Source organism: Triplophysa dalaica, chromosome 21 (assembly GCF_015846415.1).
Source record: "Triplophysa dalaica isolate WHDGS20190420 chromosome 21, ASM1584641v1, whole genome shotgun sequence".
In the NCBI taxonomy this organism is placed as follows: Eukaryota; Metazoa; Chordata; class Actinopteri; order Cypriniformes; family Nemacheilidae; genus Triplophysa; species Triplophysa dalaica.
Window position 1 is genome coordinate 17371621 of NC_079562.1, and position 17617 is coordinate 17389237.

Below are 17617 nucleotides of genomic sequence, written 5' to 3' on the forward strand. Positions count from 1 at the left end.
TCACTCCCTTAAAGGCCAGCATCGCAGCAGCGACCGCCCCACAAGGGCCCGCGCCTCCAGCTATGTTCTGCAGGAGCAGACATCACTCCCTTAGAGGCCAGCAACGCAGCAGCGACTGCCCATCAAGGGCCGTGTCTCCACCTAAGTTCTGCAGCAGCAGACATCATTCAATGAGAGGTCAGCATAGCAGCAGCGACAGCCCCACAATGGCAGCAGACATCACTCCCTTAGAGGCCAGCATCGCACAGCCGTCCACCCCTCAAGGGCACGTTTCTCCATCTATGTTCTGCAGCAGCAGACATCTTTCACTTAGAGGCTAGAATCGCAGCAGCACCGCCCCTCAAGGGCCCGTGTCTCCACCTACGTTCTGCAGCAGCAGACATCATTCAATTAGAGGTCAGCATAGCAGCAGCGACAGCCCAACAATGGCCCCTGCCTCCATCTACGTCCTACAGCAGCAGACATCACTCCCTTAGAGGCCAGCATCGCACAGCCGACCACCCCTCAAGGGCCCGTGCCTCCATCTACGTTCTCAGCAGCAGACATTACTACCTCAGAGGCCAGCATGGCAGCAGCGCCCACAAGGGCCAGTGCCTCCATATACGTTCTGCAGCAGCAGACATCATTCAGTTAGAGACCAGGATCGCAGCAGCAACCGCCCCACAAGGACCCGTACCTCCATCTATGTTCTACAGCACTGGACATCACTCTCGTAGAGGCCAGCATGGCAGCAGCGACCTCCCCACAAAATCCCGTGCCTCCATCTATGTTCTGTAGCAGCAGACATCACTCCCTAGAGGCCTGCATCGCAGCAGAGACCGCCCCTCAAGGGCCTGCGCCTCAATCTATATTCTGCATCAGCAGACATCTCTCACTTAGAGGCCGACATCGCATCAGCGACCACCCCACATGGGCCCGTGCCTCTATCTAAACTCTTCCTCAGCAGTCTGAACTCATCTAGAAGCTGGTATCGCCTCAGCGACCACCCCCACAAGGGCCCCATGCTTCATTCATCTCTCTGATCAGCTGGCATCCTTCATCAAGAAACCTCAAAATTTTGGGGGGATGTACATATTGAGGCTGCTGTCATGCACCTGTTGCATCTCTTGGGGGGAGTGTTATGGGTTCAGGCTAATGCCGGATTCGGAACACCCCCCGGACAGGGGGGATTGCTCTGGGCTCGGAAGAATGAACGAGCTCAGAGCCCTCTCCCCGACAGCACGCCAAATACGCATACCCTTAAAACTACTCTATTATCTGCATAGGCGAACTCGTGAATTGAATAATAATATTTGTATGTTTTTAAATATAATTTTTTAAAATAGTTTAAGTAATCACAGAGGGCCTAGATGGCCCTGAGGATTAGCTATCACTACCTTCTTCTGGTTTCCCAGTTTAGTATAAGATACCGACTACTAACACCTGCTGGTTTGGAGAATCATTTCCTCACTCTTAGGGGCAGAACGAACATGGCTGTCGGGTTTCGACAGTTGGCTTGAAGTTATGGGGAAACTTTGTACCCAGACACAGTCAACCTGAGCCGACCCTTACAGCCCACTTTTCATCTTTGGTAGTTTGTCGGCTTGGTTCGTACCCTGATTTTGAAGTTGGGGCAAGTCTTCCTGTTTTCCGACCAATGGCAGTGACTGTAGGACCATAACTTTAAGATGTTTATTTGGAAACTATGCTTGTTCCCCTGATAGGTGAAGGTTGACAATCATAGCGACTTCCAAGACATTGCAAGTGTTGTGGCTATTACTCAGACGTACACAACCACAGAGCCATTCATTGATGCTAAATATGACATCAGGGTCCAGAAGATTGGATCTGATTACAAAGCTTACATGTAAGTACACTCAAACCTACAGAAGCATGCTGGTTGAATAGGAGAAAAACAGCTAAAACCCATTCACATGTTTACACTGTAATTTAACTTTAACTTTAGTTATTTAACTTTAAATTATTAGTTAACTTGCCTTGTTGATATTTTTTTTAAGTTGAATTAACACACAATTTAAAGACGAACATGTTACTTGTTTGAACCAACAAAACTGTAGTAACTTTTCTTAATAAAGCCAATTTTAGCATTGATATGATACATTTAATTGTAATAAATATAGATACAAATTCTGTCTTATCGCCTGTGCCTTGGTGATTCAAGTATTCCTTTGTGTTGTATAATATCAAACTACAGATGCATTGTAATGAGGTTTAGCCAAATCATTCCACAGATTGATTGCGATATATTGTGTGTGACATAAGAAATTATTTTAATCCACAGGAGAACATCCATCTCTGGCAACTGGAAGTCAAACACAGGCTCTGCTATGCTGGAGCAAGTGGCTATGACTGACAAGTGAGTTTTATAAAGAAGCGTTTAAAGTATAATAATATTTATGGCTTTTAGTTTGCAAGTCACGGCAAAAAACATTGCTAAATTACTTTATTAGCCTTTTAAAATGTGCACCCTTTCTATTCCCACTAAACGTAAGATTAACAAATTATAGATGGAATTAAAATAGGCCTACTTGAAGTCCTGTCTTGTTCACAGGGGCGTATCTAAGTTTAGTCCATTAAATGCTCTGTAGAATGTTTCCATTTCAAACACCTCCTGACTTTACTAGCAATAACACATCACAATCACAACTTAGAATATCTTTGATAAAACCTACTGGCGATTAAAAAAATACAAAATCCTCTTGTACTCACAGAAAATATTTCAACAAACAATGTTTGTCAAAACTTATCATGGGCTTGTATAGGAAAATGAAAAAGAATTTATAATAATAAGATATAGGCCAGAATATTTAAGGTGTTTGCCAACATTTTTACAGTGTACACTTTCCTAAGTAATTTTGTGTTATACACTATTAGAGTTTGTTATTGTTAATCATTAAATATATATAATTGTATTTTTTTCGTTCTACCAACTCAAAGGTCTTGAGTTTAGTTCCCAGGCACGGGGACTTTTGTTTTATCAAACATCTACAGGAGCCAAATACCAGGATGTTTGTACTCTAAAAACCTTCATTACATCTCATTAATTGTCAAGGTTTTAAGTCTTTAATCACTCAGTCAGAGTTTAAACTTCTACAGACCAGAAGAAATCAAACAGAGATGTCCAGTTGAACACAGATCACATATACTCCCCTTAGTGACGGGCACTTTTGAAACAGGCTTCATGAAGCGTCGAAACCCATATCGAATCTTTTGTATCGAATCAGTGCTTCGAAGCGCGTTTCAAACTGGCTAAGTCACGTGATTTTTAGCAAAGAGGCTTTGTTACATCATTACTGTTTCGAAATGTTTCAAAACTCGACAACATATCGCCACTAGGGTGTGTTGATCTGAAAGTAAACTCATAAACCAGTGTCTGCCTATAACTGATGTTCTTTAAATCAAGAAATAAAACATAACCATGTTTGTAGTGATCTATAGACTTATCCTCCGGGATAAGAATCACTTATTGTGAAATCTAACCAAATTTTACCTAACAAACAGAGTCAAATGTTGTGTTATTTATATGTGATGTCGAATGCGAAATTATCCAACATAAAAGATGAGTACAGGAAAAAGTCAAAGGTGAATTGTAGCCTATGGGACCATTTTGAAAACAGCCTTGGAGGTGCGATGGTTAATCATAAAACTTATCAATGTTGAAACACATGCACTCCTACCACCTTCATTTATTGGATGGGCATATGTGTAGCCAGAACATCTGCTGTTATTAAAAACTCAAAATAAAAATATTAAAAATAAAGAAACACTAGTTTGAATGATGTGACAACGTTGTAACCAAGATTCGTACTTTCAACATCAGCACACAAGTCGGAAACATTAAACACTCCCCCACACACTCAATCAAGCTTTCTCATGAACATACAGATTGTAATGCGTCAGCGATTGTCTAAGCCATTGTCATATAAGTGTCTTAGAGCAACAGAATGTGTCAGAATGTTTCGAAGCATCGACACGATACGGCACATTTGATTAAACTGATTCCTTGTTTCACGAAGCCTCGCTCTGGCTATCCCTACACACGGAAATGATGTAAATATACATGTAAATACATGATATGGGTACATAAGTACATAAGCAATCGCACGATGAAGAACAGTAATCCAATAGAGTTCTTTAATGAATGAACAGGTAAACACAGGAGTCTTCACAACCAAACGTAACATTCAATAACAGCAGAAGATGAAGTAAGGAACAGATCGGCCTTAAAAACAGAGAGGAATGTAACCAGGGGAAACTGAAAGAGATGAAGACAAATGAACTCATGATGAACACAGGCAAAAGAACACAAGACAAAACCAAAACAGACTATAACTGTGACAGTCACTGGGTTTGCCAATATCTAACCATTAAAAAGTATCAAAACGTGCTTGTCAACTTTGACAAAACAGTATTTAATTGAAAAAGAGGGAATCTGGAGACCCAAGATTTGGGAAGGACAGCGACAGAACGAGTTAAATCTGATTGTGTGAATACAGTATGACAGTATCTGATGTGAAAGAACGTGGCATGTGTTCTTGTGTCCACAGATATAAGCTGTGGGTGGACACATGTGCAGAGGTCTTTGGAGGTCTGGACATCTGTGCCATTAAAGCCATACATGGAAAGGATGAAAAGGATTACATCACTGAGGTGAGAGCAGATGATATTGTCTTGTTTTTTAACAGATGTCTTCTTGAGGTGCTAACAAAAATGACTTTCTGTTCAGCTATTCATTTAGCAACTGCAAAAAGCTGCTGAAATTTCCTTTTTTTCCTTTTTTATCTCAACCCAAACTGAGGTCAACCTGTTTGATGATAGACATGAGCATAGTTCTTTCAAGACTTTCATCATATAAAGCATTTGAAATTGCCATAACTTACTTCATTATACAGTATATACATAATTATTTAATTAATTTAAGTAAATGTACAAGTGGAGTTAAATTTCTCTAAAACATTTATCTCACTGTAGGACTACACATACAAAGTCACATTAAAGTTTTCTGCAGCAGACATGATTCACATTAACACTGATTCATTGCTGAATGTCACTCCTCTGGTTTTCTAGGTGTTTCTGTCTTTTGCTGCCTAAACATTATCAGTTACACAACCGCTTTGTCATGGAATCAGTTTTCTGAGGGTTAATGTTGGCTGAGGGGATAAAAAATATCATTATCTCATTACATGTATTCTTAAAGAAACCTGTATGGTCGAACATTTCAGGTGAAAATACGAATGATTGTTAAATGGCTGATACGGCTGAAAACTCAAAGGGAGCAGTTTAGTGATGCTTCACAAAAAAACTAATACGATGACATAATAAAAATGACTTTAGAAATAATGATGAAAAGTATAAATGTGAAGAGTATTTTAATGTACATGATTTCTAATGTTCACAGTGTCGTCTTCGACAAACAGGTTTGAATGAATGAATAGATCACACAAGTTGAATGACTTCTTTCCGCTGGGTTACCTCACAGAAAAGAGTAAACATGAGATACATCAAAATATATTTCTTGACCTCACATTAGACTCACACTTCTAATAAGCAGACCATCCCACAGTTTTCAGCAAAAGTGATGTTTTTGACAGATGATTTTCAAGGATTGCGACAGGAGCCGTGGCCACTGAATGTGATAAAAAAAGATTTTAAATTGAGTTTAAATTACAGCATGGAAGATGTGGCAGTTGTTGTCCCTCCCCACTGGTGTGCCACAGTGACAGAACGGTTAAATTATACAAGTGCTTATTGTTTACAAGATATCCTGACACCATACTGTTGTGCTAAATGTGTATTTGCAGATATGTCACATGATAGACTGCCATGCTTAAAAGCGTTGTTTTCCCTCTGTGCCACTTTGTCACGAGAAGGTAAATATGACGTGGCTTTGTTGCTATGGAAACTGTCGTCTCTGTCAGCACACAGTGAATTAGAGTCAAGCGGCTCCCGTTTGGGCTACATGGGCCCCTGTGACATACCAACGGATGATGGATATCCTGTTGCGGACCCATCAAAGTTACGCTGCAGCCTATCTAGACCATCTCGTCATACACACAGAGAGTTGGGAGGACCATCTGGTGCGACTACGGAGGGTGCTGGACGAGTTACACAGGGCTGGACTTACAGCCAACCCCAGGAAGTGCCACTTAGGACTTTCCGAGGCCAAGTACGTAGGCTACCAGATTGGCCGGGGTTTATTCAAGCCGCAGCCAAAGAAAATGGAAGCTGTCCAGCCTGACCGACCGCCAAGTCGCAAGTACGAGCATTCCTGGGGCTTGCGGGCTACTATCAATATTTCATTCCACATTTCTCCTCAATAGCTTCCCCTAACAGACCTTACCAGGGAGGGGCAGCCGGAAAAGGTGTGTTGGACGGCTGAAGTGGAAGCGTTGTTCCAGGCCCTGAAACAAGCCCGGGTTACGTCCCCGGTCCTACACGCCTCAGACTTCAGCTGCCCCTTCGTCCTGCAGACGGATGCTTGCGGTGATGGGTTGGGAGCCATCCTCTCCCAAATCCAAGAAGGAGAAGAGCATCCTGTAACCTACATCAACCGGAAGCAAATGCCAGCGTAAACCCGGTACGCCGCTGTTGAGAAGGAGGATCTGGTGGTGAAATGGGCAATCCCGGAGTTGCGCCATTACCTGCTTGACCGTAGTTTCACCCTCATCACCGTTCATGTGCCGCTGCAATGGATGACCAAGACCAAGGACACCAAGGCGCGGGTGACGAGATGGTTTCTGGCACTCCAGGATTTCACTTTCAAGATCACGCCGGAGCTGCCAACGGGTAATCCCGGATGTGGTCTGGCAGGGCAGGTCTGTCAGGCAACACTTCCCTCCCACCCGTTTTCTCCCCTATGTCCCCACAGGAGCGATCGGAATACCAGGACGATGCTGGGGGGGTGTGGTGGGGGTACTGATCCAGAGTCAGCGCAGTCTTTGAAACCGGCGCGGCTCAACAAGCTTGTTATCCCTGACTGATGTTATGTTCTCTCTGATTCAACAGAGTCAAGCGGCTAAAGGACTTATTTCCCAAGTATCACACAAGCACAGACAAGGAAGCACAACACTTCGGCACCCCGGGAATCTGCACCTTGACTTGGAACACGTTTGTTAATAAATTTCCCTCCAGGGTTCTGAGTTTCAGCTGTCTTGTGTCTGTGTCCTATCTTACCATGCAACACACGGAGACATGGTGAGTAAATACAAACAGGTGAGTAAATACAAAAACAACAACTGGTAACATTCACAGGTAAGTATTTCCACAAACAACTGGTAACATCCACGATTATGGGGAGTGTTAAAGGTCTGGTGAATGTGAGTCCATGGGGTGAAAACAGAGGGAAAGCTGGCAGGGGAACACAAGGGGACAGACATGACCATTACAAGTATCTCCATATGTGATAAATCATTATTATAAGTCACCCTTTATGTTTGTCACTAGGATTTGCAAATATCTGATCAATAAAAAGTATTAAAAAGTGATTTTTGAAAACACTGGATTGAAAATTTTTAAAAGTATAAGATTGTCTCATTTCCGAAAAACAACAAATTTGGAGAGATTTTTTTTAAATGTCGGCGACAATATGAAATAAACAGTATGTCAAACACTGAGAAGACAATCCTGGAACTCCCTAACTCGGCAAGCAAACAAACCCAAAAAACACACAATCCAAGATGTAAGATGGTCTAGTAATCAAAATATCATTTGAATAGTTCTTATAATATAAACCGTTTGACCAGATTTACTTTCTTTGTTTGTAAATATAGTTTGTGAATTTTGAGTTTGAAAAGCAAATTATGACTTCTTCAAAAGTGTCATTTGACTTTTTGTTGAAGGTTGTGGGTTCCTCAATGCCACTCATTGGGGAACATCAGGTCGAGGACAAACAGCTGATAGCTGCTATAGTCCTGGCCAGGATGAATCAAGAAGGAACCCGGTCAACAGCCCGTTCCCCCCAAAGACCTCCAACCACTCTTCAACCTGCTCAGGTATGATCATCAAACTCAGATGACATTTAAGGACATGTTATCATGTTCTGACTAGGCAACACTTATCCAAAAACTTCAATATCAGTGACAGAAAAAAAACAAATAAAAAACATAACATTATAGAATATAATAGAATTTAAAAGGACATGCACTATATGAATACTTGCACAAAGCATGCACAAAGTTACTATGATGTAGACTGATGGTGGATGCAGGGGCACTGCCAGGAATTCTGGGCCCATGACAAAAAGTCTAATTGAGCCCCGTGAACCATCAAAAGCTTTACATAACTCTAATTAAAGGCTTGCAACTGTCTTGCTTCTTGTATTTCAATATTTATACTAGCACAATATGTACTGCTGGTGATTTGTACATGCATGCAAGTCTAGTATACAGTTCACTATTTGATGCAATATTAAAAGCAACCATAACAAATGTGGTGAAAGCTATCTTTTACAGTCTCAATGTATTTTTATTGTAAAATAAAAAAGCCAGTGCTTTTGCCAGTTCTAAGTTGGTTCGACTGGCGAGCCCTTTAAGAACCGGTTGCATTTCTACAGGCTAGAGAGCCAATACAGAGCCGGGTGTTACTTCACCAAATACATCAAATTTTTCCCAGCAAACCTAGCCTGAAAGTGGCAAACATACCCGCACAATGGCATGAGCAATGGCGAACGTTGCTTTGCTATTGATCTTGGTTTTGCGAACCTAGATTGGCATCCTAACACAGCGAATCCAACGTGTTCGAGCAGCTCGCTTTAAGTTGTATAGACAGAGATTTCAACCGATTTACGCTAAGGCAGGACCAAACCATTTTATGCAGGTGGTCGGACTAAATAGGTGTTTACTTTTTGGTCAATGGGGATTTTTTTTAACTTTTTCCTCCAAAAACAAAGAGATCATTCATTTTATTATTATATAAACATATATACTGAATGATGATGGTTTAATAATTTATATTAGTTTTGACCTTTTTTTGGTCCCCTGTCAGTCATGGGCCCTTGGAATTGTCCTCACTTTCCCCCCTATACGGCGTATAGAGCATAAGACACACACTGAGAATTGACATTTGAATGATTGAATAAATGTGTGTAAATATGTTTACATGTATCTACAGAGCACTGCCTTAAAGGAAGGCCCAGCTGACTCCAACAAGACCCCCGGCCAGCGGCACCCGCCTCAAGGTTGTTTACAGTACATTCTTGACTGTAACGGAGTTGCAGTTGGACCCAAACAAGTCCAGGCAAAATGATTTCAACCACCACAAATCCAGATAAACGGTTCAAGCGTCAGTAAAGAGAAAGCTCAGTGAACTGGTGCTGGTTGAGGTTAAGATAGTTAAAGATGTAGTAGTCTGGAGCTTCAGAATCTGCCTTGAGTGTGTTGTGGTGCTTGTCTGTACCGATCATGTTTCTCTCATTGTTTGATTTTGTCAGTCGTGTGGTCTTCAGGACTTGGCTATTAGAACAATTCTTATTATGCCTATAAGCAAACTTCTGTGCAGTAGTGTCCCGTGTGGTCAATGTGTACTATGAAAAGTGTTTTTGACAACTTCTATTCTGGTTTGGGTAGTTCGTAATCGTTTATCAGATTGATGTTCTCTGTTTTTTGCGGATGTGTGAACATTGTGCGTAATGTGTCATGTTGTTTTGTTCTAATTTAAACGTGGAGTTTGTGGTTCTGCATGAGTGATGATGAGAAAGTCCATGTGTTTACATTTTAAAAACACAATGTGTATTTTTTATAAATAAGAAGTGTGTTATGAGTATTTCCAGCATGATTCCTGAGGGCAGATTGAATGTTGAGGTGTTGGAATTAGATTATTTTAAAACAATTGTTTGACGACGATTTACTTTATTCCTGATGAACTGTTAACACATATCCAGTGGATATCTGGCTAATGGGTCTCACCAAAGACATTTTAGCGATTGCCATCAAACCGAATGGCTAAAACAAATCTGAGATTTCAGAATAGCAAGCTTGTTTTCACCTGTGACTCCATCCTCCCATGACTCCTCGACTGTCAGCTTATATTAGCTTGAGAAGTGCCATGTCTTAGCCAAACAGTGAAAACACTGTTTTTTCATGTAAAGATAAATAAAGATAAAGATTTCAATAAACAAAATATGCTAATATGGAGATACAAAATTGACATTACATGAAGCAATATTTGTTTGACAACCCATCCTAAAGAAATAGGTATATATTTTTATACTTTCCTTTTCGGGGAGCAATTCCTTTAAATTAGTTTCAACTAGCTTTTCCAGTTATAAAGACTTTAGTTCTCAGACTGAATATACATAGGACAGAAGTATTATCAGTGTAGCGTCTGTACTGTACAACATGTTGATGTTTTAAATATTTCATTGATAACCTGCAAGATGGTATCTGTAATAAGAGGTATCAATGTTCACAGTGTGAAATATGTGTTTATATTGCATGGGAACTGTAACCTTAAGATTAAAACTGCATGCTTTACCAAAGGATGGAAAATATATACAGTATGTGCCTGAAAAATATGAGGAGATCTATCAATGAATGTAATTATCAAAGATCAAAAATAATGTCAGATCTTAAGCAGTATAGTGACCAGGAAATTTCTGGTGGTTCTGTGACTTAATAATCATTAATTTGATTAACAATCTGTATGTCTCACAAAATTGCCTTTGATATGACCAAACTTTATTGAAATCTCCTATAAGTGGTTTTGCTGATGTCACTGCCTCTTTAAATCCAGTACTTTGGTTATTAATGACACATGTGATTATTATCTGATATAGATCCATGATCTATAGTCTTTCCCCCTCATGTCCAAAGTAATAAAGCTCCCATTTTCAGACCTTTTGGATAAGTTTTGTGTCACTGAATGGTATTTCATTATTCTCATTACAAATGGAATGAACTACCATTTACAAAAGGTATACAAGTGTCTAAACTTTCTTAAGAGTCAATACCCAGTGTATTTATTCATATATAGATATATTTCAGTATAGTAAAATCAAGAAGTTAAACGAAAGACGTCCCACTCACAATTATTTAAGAAGGTCATTATCTTACATAAACAAAAGAAAGAGCATAATGTCACACTTTTTCTTGCATGTTCCCCAGAGTTCTTTGTGGTTTTGGTAAGAACACAAGTTTTGTGTATTTTTCTTTGCTATTTAATAATTTACTATTTGCATAAAACTAACAAAAATGTACAGTATAACAGGAACAAACACAAGACAAGTCTTAATTCTTTTGTTTGCACGATTCTGTTGTGACCCTACAACTATGAATCTTTACACCTGTGATCCTACCCCATACTAAATGTTCCCCTTGTTTTATTTGGCTTGTTTGGATTGAACACATTTCTTTTGCTTTGTAGAGATCACAGTCTTGTGGATTTATCTTTGATTTTTTACGGTTACTTTGGCCAGTCTTGGGGGCATCCTCATTTTTTACAATCGATCAGTTTCCGGTGCTGGATTTAAAACCCTTGTTAGCTTTCACCTTTTCAAAATGTTTATGATGAATCTCTTCTGTACTAAACCTAGGGGGGGCAGTGAAACCCCAAGAACCACAACCTAAAGGTCAAGAACCTCCATCCGAGCCAGTCCCTGCCCAGGAACCAGTTCCTAAAGCAGGCCCTACCCCAACTCTTCCACCAACCACGCAGCAGCCCAAATCCCAAGCTCAAGCGGAACCTGAAACCACTCCAGGCAAGCCAACGGAACTGCCCCAAAAACCCCAACCTCCCAAACCACTTCCCCCAAAACCAGTGCCTCCGGTACGAAGAAACTCCAAGCCTCATATCCAACAAAAGCCCCAAACCCCACCTCCTACCAAGGCCCGTCCAAAATCCCAATTTGATGACACAGATAGAAATCCTGGTCAAACCCAGGCAGTTCCAGTCCCTGCACAAGACCAGTCCCCAGCCAAGGTTCCTTTGAAGCCTCAATCACCAGCCAAACCTCAGCTCCAGCCGAAACCTGTGCTCAAAGAGCAACCCAAATCTGAAGACCCATCTGAAGGATCCTCACTCCCTACTAGAGCAGCTCCTTCCCCTGTTGCCTGCCCAGCCCAAGCCCAACCGTCCCCGGTGAAACCCACCCCATCCCAGCCTCCTGTGGAGGACCAGCCTGCACCTCAGCAGAAGTCAACTCATCCTATCCTAAAGTAAGATTCTTTGGCTTGAGGACATTAAGATCTACTGTAAAACATGTCCTTTGAAGCAGGAAACAATTCCGCAGTTCATTACACCATAAATGCCCAATCATACTTTTGGAGAAGTCAGCTGAATCAAATTTCTGTAATAACTGGAATAGTACATACTTTGACAATTACTTTGATCATGTTTCCCCTTTAGAAATCTTACAAGTCGTCACCAATTTCTTTCAAACCTTCCAAACAACTTTAAAATTATTCATGGTTCATACCCTTGTTCTTGCATTCCTTTTTGCTAATAATCATACGTTTTTGTACAATTCATATTGTATGAATTCATACGAATTAGCCACCTCGTAAAATAGTTATGAATTTCTGTGAGATCAAGGTGGCTTTACACAGTTACTTTACATTATTGCATTTCATAAATTGAAATGATTGACCCAAAGTTTTTCTTATTTTTTGCAGTAAATCTCAGTCCTTGACCAACGCTTTTAATGCCTTTGGTGAGACCTTCCGTTCCAGCAATGAAGACGAAGCCAAGGCTGAGACCATCCGGAATTTGCGAAAATCTTTTGCCAGCCTGTTCTCTGACTAGTGAAAACCCCTGCAGCACGACGGGTGTCCAGGGACGCGATCAACCCTTATGCATCCTGATCTGAGGTTAATTCCATGTAGCTGTATAAACTGTTAACCCCTCCTCCCAACTTCGCTGTTCTATTCCGAGTGTTAACAAGTGGAGACTGGATGTACAGTGATCGTTGGTGTGTTACTTTGCCCTAAACAGTGGGATCAATGTGAGAAGGGGGAATGTTTTTAAGGCAGTTACAGGAGACTGGTGTATGCTGAAGTTGTCCATAACCCTTCGATGTTGTAGTCGTATCATGGTAGTGTGTTTTCATTTCCAAAAGACTTGTGACTAGTTTCCCTTGTTTACCCCCGTAGTGTGTATCTAGTCAGTGTGTATCTAGTCGGTGTGTTGTAATCATTAGCCAATTAGACATTAGTTCAACAAAACCACCGGATCTTTATAAAAGCACTTTCCTATTCAAGTTTCCAATAATATCATTGCTTGGACTGGTCAGTTATAATGCAGTGGTGGGATGACTGATATTTTAGCTGCATAGCTTCGTCCAGGACTTATTGACATGTCAAGATATTCATGAGTCCCATGTTTGGAGTATCTCTACATATCATATTGTATTGTGTGTCTTACATCTCAGAAGATTCATTTGAATATATGTTTATTTCTGGAATCACACTGTTCATGTTGTGTTTTCTTTGTGCAGTAATATTGCTTTGCATGATCCGGTGAAAACTGTTTTCTCTGTACAAGTGTCAATAAACATGTGGCGCACCATTCCACTGATGCCAGCGCGCTCTGTCCTGTGTTCATTTTCAGACTGGACATTATCTGTATATCCTGCTGAAACATGGAGTGGCAACACATACTGTTATGAATGTATTTGTAACTTTTTTACCCATTTGTGTTTGTTGATCCTCAACAAGTTCATTATGTATAAAGGCCACTGTCCTGGCTGTGGGTTTTCAATGAAAAGAAATGATGGGCACTGGGATACAGTTATGTTTTATAGGACTATACAACCCTGGCTATGATTGATGTCTAACTTCACAAAACACATCTTCACTTTCTATTCAAATATATTGTGAAACACACATTAAAAACTTTGTATTTATCTTGTATAATTGCTTGGAGTGTAAGTGAATCTCAGCTTTGGGAAAATGTAGAACGAATTGAATCGATACATAACACATGAGTTAAGTCAAGAGCAAAACACAACTTCCAAATAATTTTGTCAATTGAGTTTCTTGCTTTGTCATGTTTGTACCACACCTCATATTTTGAGGGTTTAATGTGAGGGAGTCAACAAATATTGTACAAACATGACCCACACACATATAAAAAAGACATATTTGTGTACTTTGTGAAAAATCTAAGTTAACCTCTCAGTGAGGTCATTCCTATCATGTAAAACTTCATTCATAAAAAGTAAAGCCAACATGAGTCCAGCAGATGGCACTTGATGACAAGTAATGCAGTACATATAGAAAACAGCAAAGTACACTGACTGATCAAATAACTGGGTATGTTAATAAAATATGAAGTTTAACCTAAAACAATTACAATTATTTATTTTAGTGAATTTTACCAAAGTTTGTTATCGGTATGTATACATAATATTGCTCAGAACACTAATGCACGCACAAGACCCATTTCCAGACTCTATCAGAGGAATGACATCACATTTCTCTAATTGGTCACATGACTGATGATGAGTCTTTACACTTACATGTGGCTCAATGTTTAGAGCATGGCGCTGGAAAATGCCACGGTCACGGTTTCAATGGGGATTTCACATAGTCAGAAACAAATGAAAAGAATCCCAAAGTTTGCCAAATAGATAAATGTATGTTTACAAATGATCATGACTGGAAGTCAAACACCGGCTGTTCTCTTCACATCTCTGTTACATTATATTAAACTTTTGACCATTTCCTATATAAAAACAATGACACTCATATGATCTTCACATGCATGTGATGCTTAATTTCTTGACATTAAACCGGGTAAGAAACAAAGATACAGATACTCTGAATCTATTAAAAGATCTCTGGTGAGGAGTTTCGTAATGTCTTACAATTAATTGTATTGACACTTCAGCAAGATATTAGTCCATGTGCTCCAAAGGTGATCCAGATGGGAGGAGAGAGGGAGCGTCTGTGTCTCAAAACACACTCAGCTGTCTACTCAAACAACATTTACATATACAGCATTTATAGACAATTTACTTTCCTCGAAAGGAAGACGTTTCAATTGGAAACTTGGAAGCAGGTTCTGGCGACTTAAAAAAAGTCCATGAAAGGTCTCCTTTAACAAACAGAGGATCGAACTCCCGCAGCAACTGTCTGAGCAGGGGGATCATGGCGCTGGCTCGGGTGAGCCCCGGCGTCCATGCCATTTTTTAAGGTGGTGGGGCATTGTGGGGGACTTCTCCGTGGTGTTTTGGTTAATTTGGGGCACACAACATGCTTCCTGATAGGATCCAAAGATGCGGTCTCTTCCGCAAGGGCCTTGCTCATACAGTACCGAGAGCCATTCATTTCCAGGATGAGACTGAAACTCAACCAGTGGTCTGTCCTGGAATTCTGGGGACAGACACCGCTGGGAGACAATATCCAATCCAATCATAAAGCAAGTAATGATAGAACGGTCTTTCCAACTCACTCGATGGCAGATGTTCAGAAAGTCCTCCACGTACCTCTCTCTGGAGAGTTGTAATCCATAATGAATGGAGGTCCGGTTTTAGTGTGAATGGTGTGTACAAGAGAACAGCTTTGAGTATGTCCAAAAGAGCTTTTATATTAAATCAGAAAGAAAAAAAATCCAACAAAAGTCACAACAACTTAACAGGACGATAAACACAGGAACAAACAGGGCTTAAATACGTAATCAAGGGAAACAGAAACAGGTGATGAGATAAATAACAATTAATGACAAAGGATATGAATACAAAAGACAAAACACAAAAAGGAAGGAAAGCCTTGACAGTTTTGTAGCATCTTCTCTATTTAAAAAAAATGATTTAGAATCATAATATGCAAAAGTTTAAACATGAATCTTTAATTTGGCAGTAAGCAGTGATTCTACATAACAGTGATTCTAGATAAAAGTCTAAATGTCTAAAAACTGCACATGTAAGGCGCTAAACTTTTGGTCAAAGTTTTTACACAGCTTTCAGAACGGGCACCAGACAGTTTGAACACATGAACGAAGATGGAAGTTTGCTTTATGGGTACATGAGCTTAATAGGTGCGTTTACTCTTCCTAAAATCAGAAAAACTGAAAATGCCTTTTGAAATGGTCTTCTTTTTTTTTTCTTTCCGCGGCTGTAGCCTTTTCATAAAACAAATAAATGTAGTATAAACCTTATAAAAATAATCTGTACACTGTCAATTTAAATGTAGTTTGATGCAAAACACTTAATCCTACTCTGCAGTTCATTCTTTTTTAAAATGATAATCACAAAAAGATTTTTGTTTATTCTGTGGTGTCAGTAGAACTTACTCTTTATGTAGCAGGATGTGGTTGGTCTAAGGCCGAGGCCTGTAAGTGACCAGCTGGTTACTAATTATTGCAATTTTATTGCAAAACTGATTATTAGTTTGGTTGGGTGAGGCACTGTAGAGCGTGTTGTTTAACCTTAACCTCTATGAGCAAGCTTCTTCCGCTCTCTACATACTGATCACCTTACAACTGAGTGCGAGTAACTTCATCGTTCATCCTCATCTTTATCCTTCCGGGTCATTGTGAACTTGTGCGCCCTTAGTGGTCTGGGTGCTGATGTCCTGGGGGAAGGTCCCTAGGTGGCGTAGTTGGCTACTTTAACCACTAAAAGAAACTGCCCGCCGGTCACATTTATAAAAAGCCTCCTTCCCATTCCTTGAAGTTGTTACAGGGTCTGTTAATATGTTGCCTTTATTGTAGTCATGATCCGACATGGCAGTAAAACCTCTATGAAATAAGTTGATTCTAAAAAAATGATGTATCTTTTAGCCCAACACGTCACTTTCTCAAGTAACAGTGAGTGTGACTTACAATTTCCGAAAATTCAAGAAATGTTCCTCTGCCATCAACAGATACCTGAGCTAAAGGCTGAAATGATTCTCAAAGTGAACAGTATGATGAACAATGTGTTACTTAAATGCATGTTAAAAGCAGTAAAATCATCCATAGAATTCATAAATTTAGATGATAATATAAGAGATGTAGATGATATACCTTAGCAGCTTATTAAACATTGTGATGTTTTTTTAATGTTGTCATTTCTCATATTATGCATTTAGACATGTTGCTCAATATGCATTTTTATTATAGTCAAAAGTACTGAAAATATCCTGTTTTTACAAATCATGTTTACTTTTCATATTACAATCAAATAGAAACACGTTTTTTTTTGCATACAAAGGTGTTTAATTTGCAGATGGGAAAAGTCAGAGGGGTAACGATGGGATCTTTACTCTCTCAGAGTTAAAACAGCAGTGTTATATTGATTAACAATTTCAGAATCTGAATTAGTAATCGAAAGAACAACGATTTTAAGCATCAACCAAATATCTTTAAGAAAGAGAAAATGCTGGTCTTTTATTCCAGGCACGCTTCATCTTCTTCAACTCTTGAAGCTGGCCAGTACCAGCTACAGTAGTTGTCACTGTCCCTCAGACAGACGTACTCCAGAGCGTCAGGAGAATTGGCATCCCACTTACATTCATTCACAGATTGGGGACAACATGGACTGTCAGAACAGGTAGAGATCTGTGGAGAGGACAGTTTGACATGAGTTTGAGATGACATACAGTTTGACATTGACATGAGTTTTGTGTTGTTTAAGGAATAGTTTGCCAAGACTATATATATTCAGTTATGTTTTATTCATCCTCATGTTGCTCCAAGTGATGAA

The 17617-nt window shown here is 39.9% G+C and overlaps 1 protein-coding gene across 2 annotated transcripts in view; it reads left to right on the forward strand.

Annotated features, from left to right (window-relative positions):
* Positions 1-13505, forward strand: part of syn2b (synapsin IIb) — an 86633-nt gene extending 73128 nt beyond the window's left edge. The window contains exons 7-13 of one of the 2 annotated variants that reach the window (XM_056734995.1): positions 1704-1846; positions 2282-2356; positions 4548-4650; positions 7839-7991; positions 9109-9175; positions 11528-12149; positions 12606-13505. In XM_056734995.1, the coding sequence (XP_056590973.1) occupies positions 1704-1846; positions 2282-2356; positions 4548-4650; positions 7839-7991; positions 9109-9175; positions 11528-12149; positions 12606-12735 (1293 nt within the window). In that variant the 3' untranslated portion in view covers positions 12736-13505. Of the gene's footprint in view, positions 1-1703; positions 1847-2281; positions 2357-4547; positions 4651-7838; positions 7992-9108; positions 12150-12605 lie in introns of those variants that run through there. The other variant, XM_056734996.1, reaches the window with a different exon arrangement.
* Positions 13506-17617: the final 4112 nt, after the last annotated feature.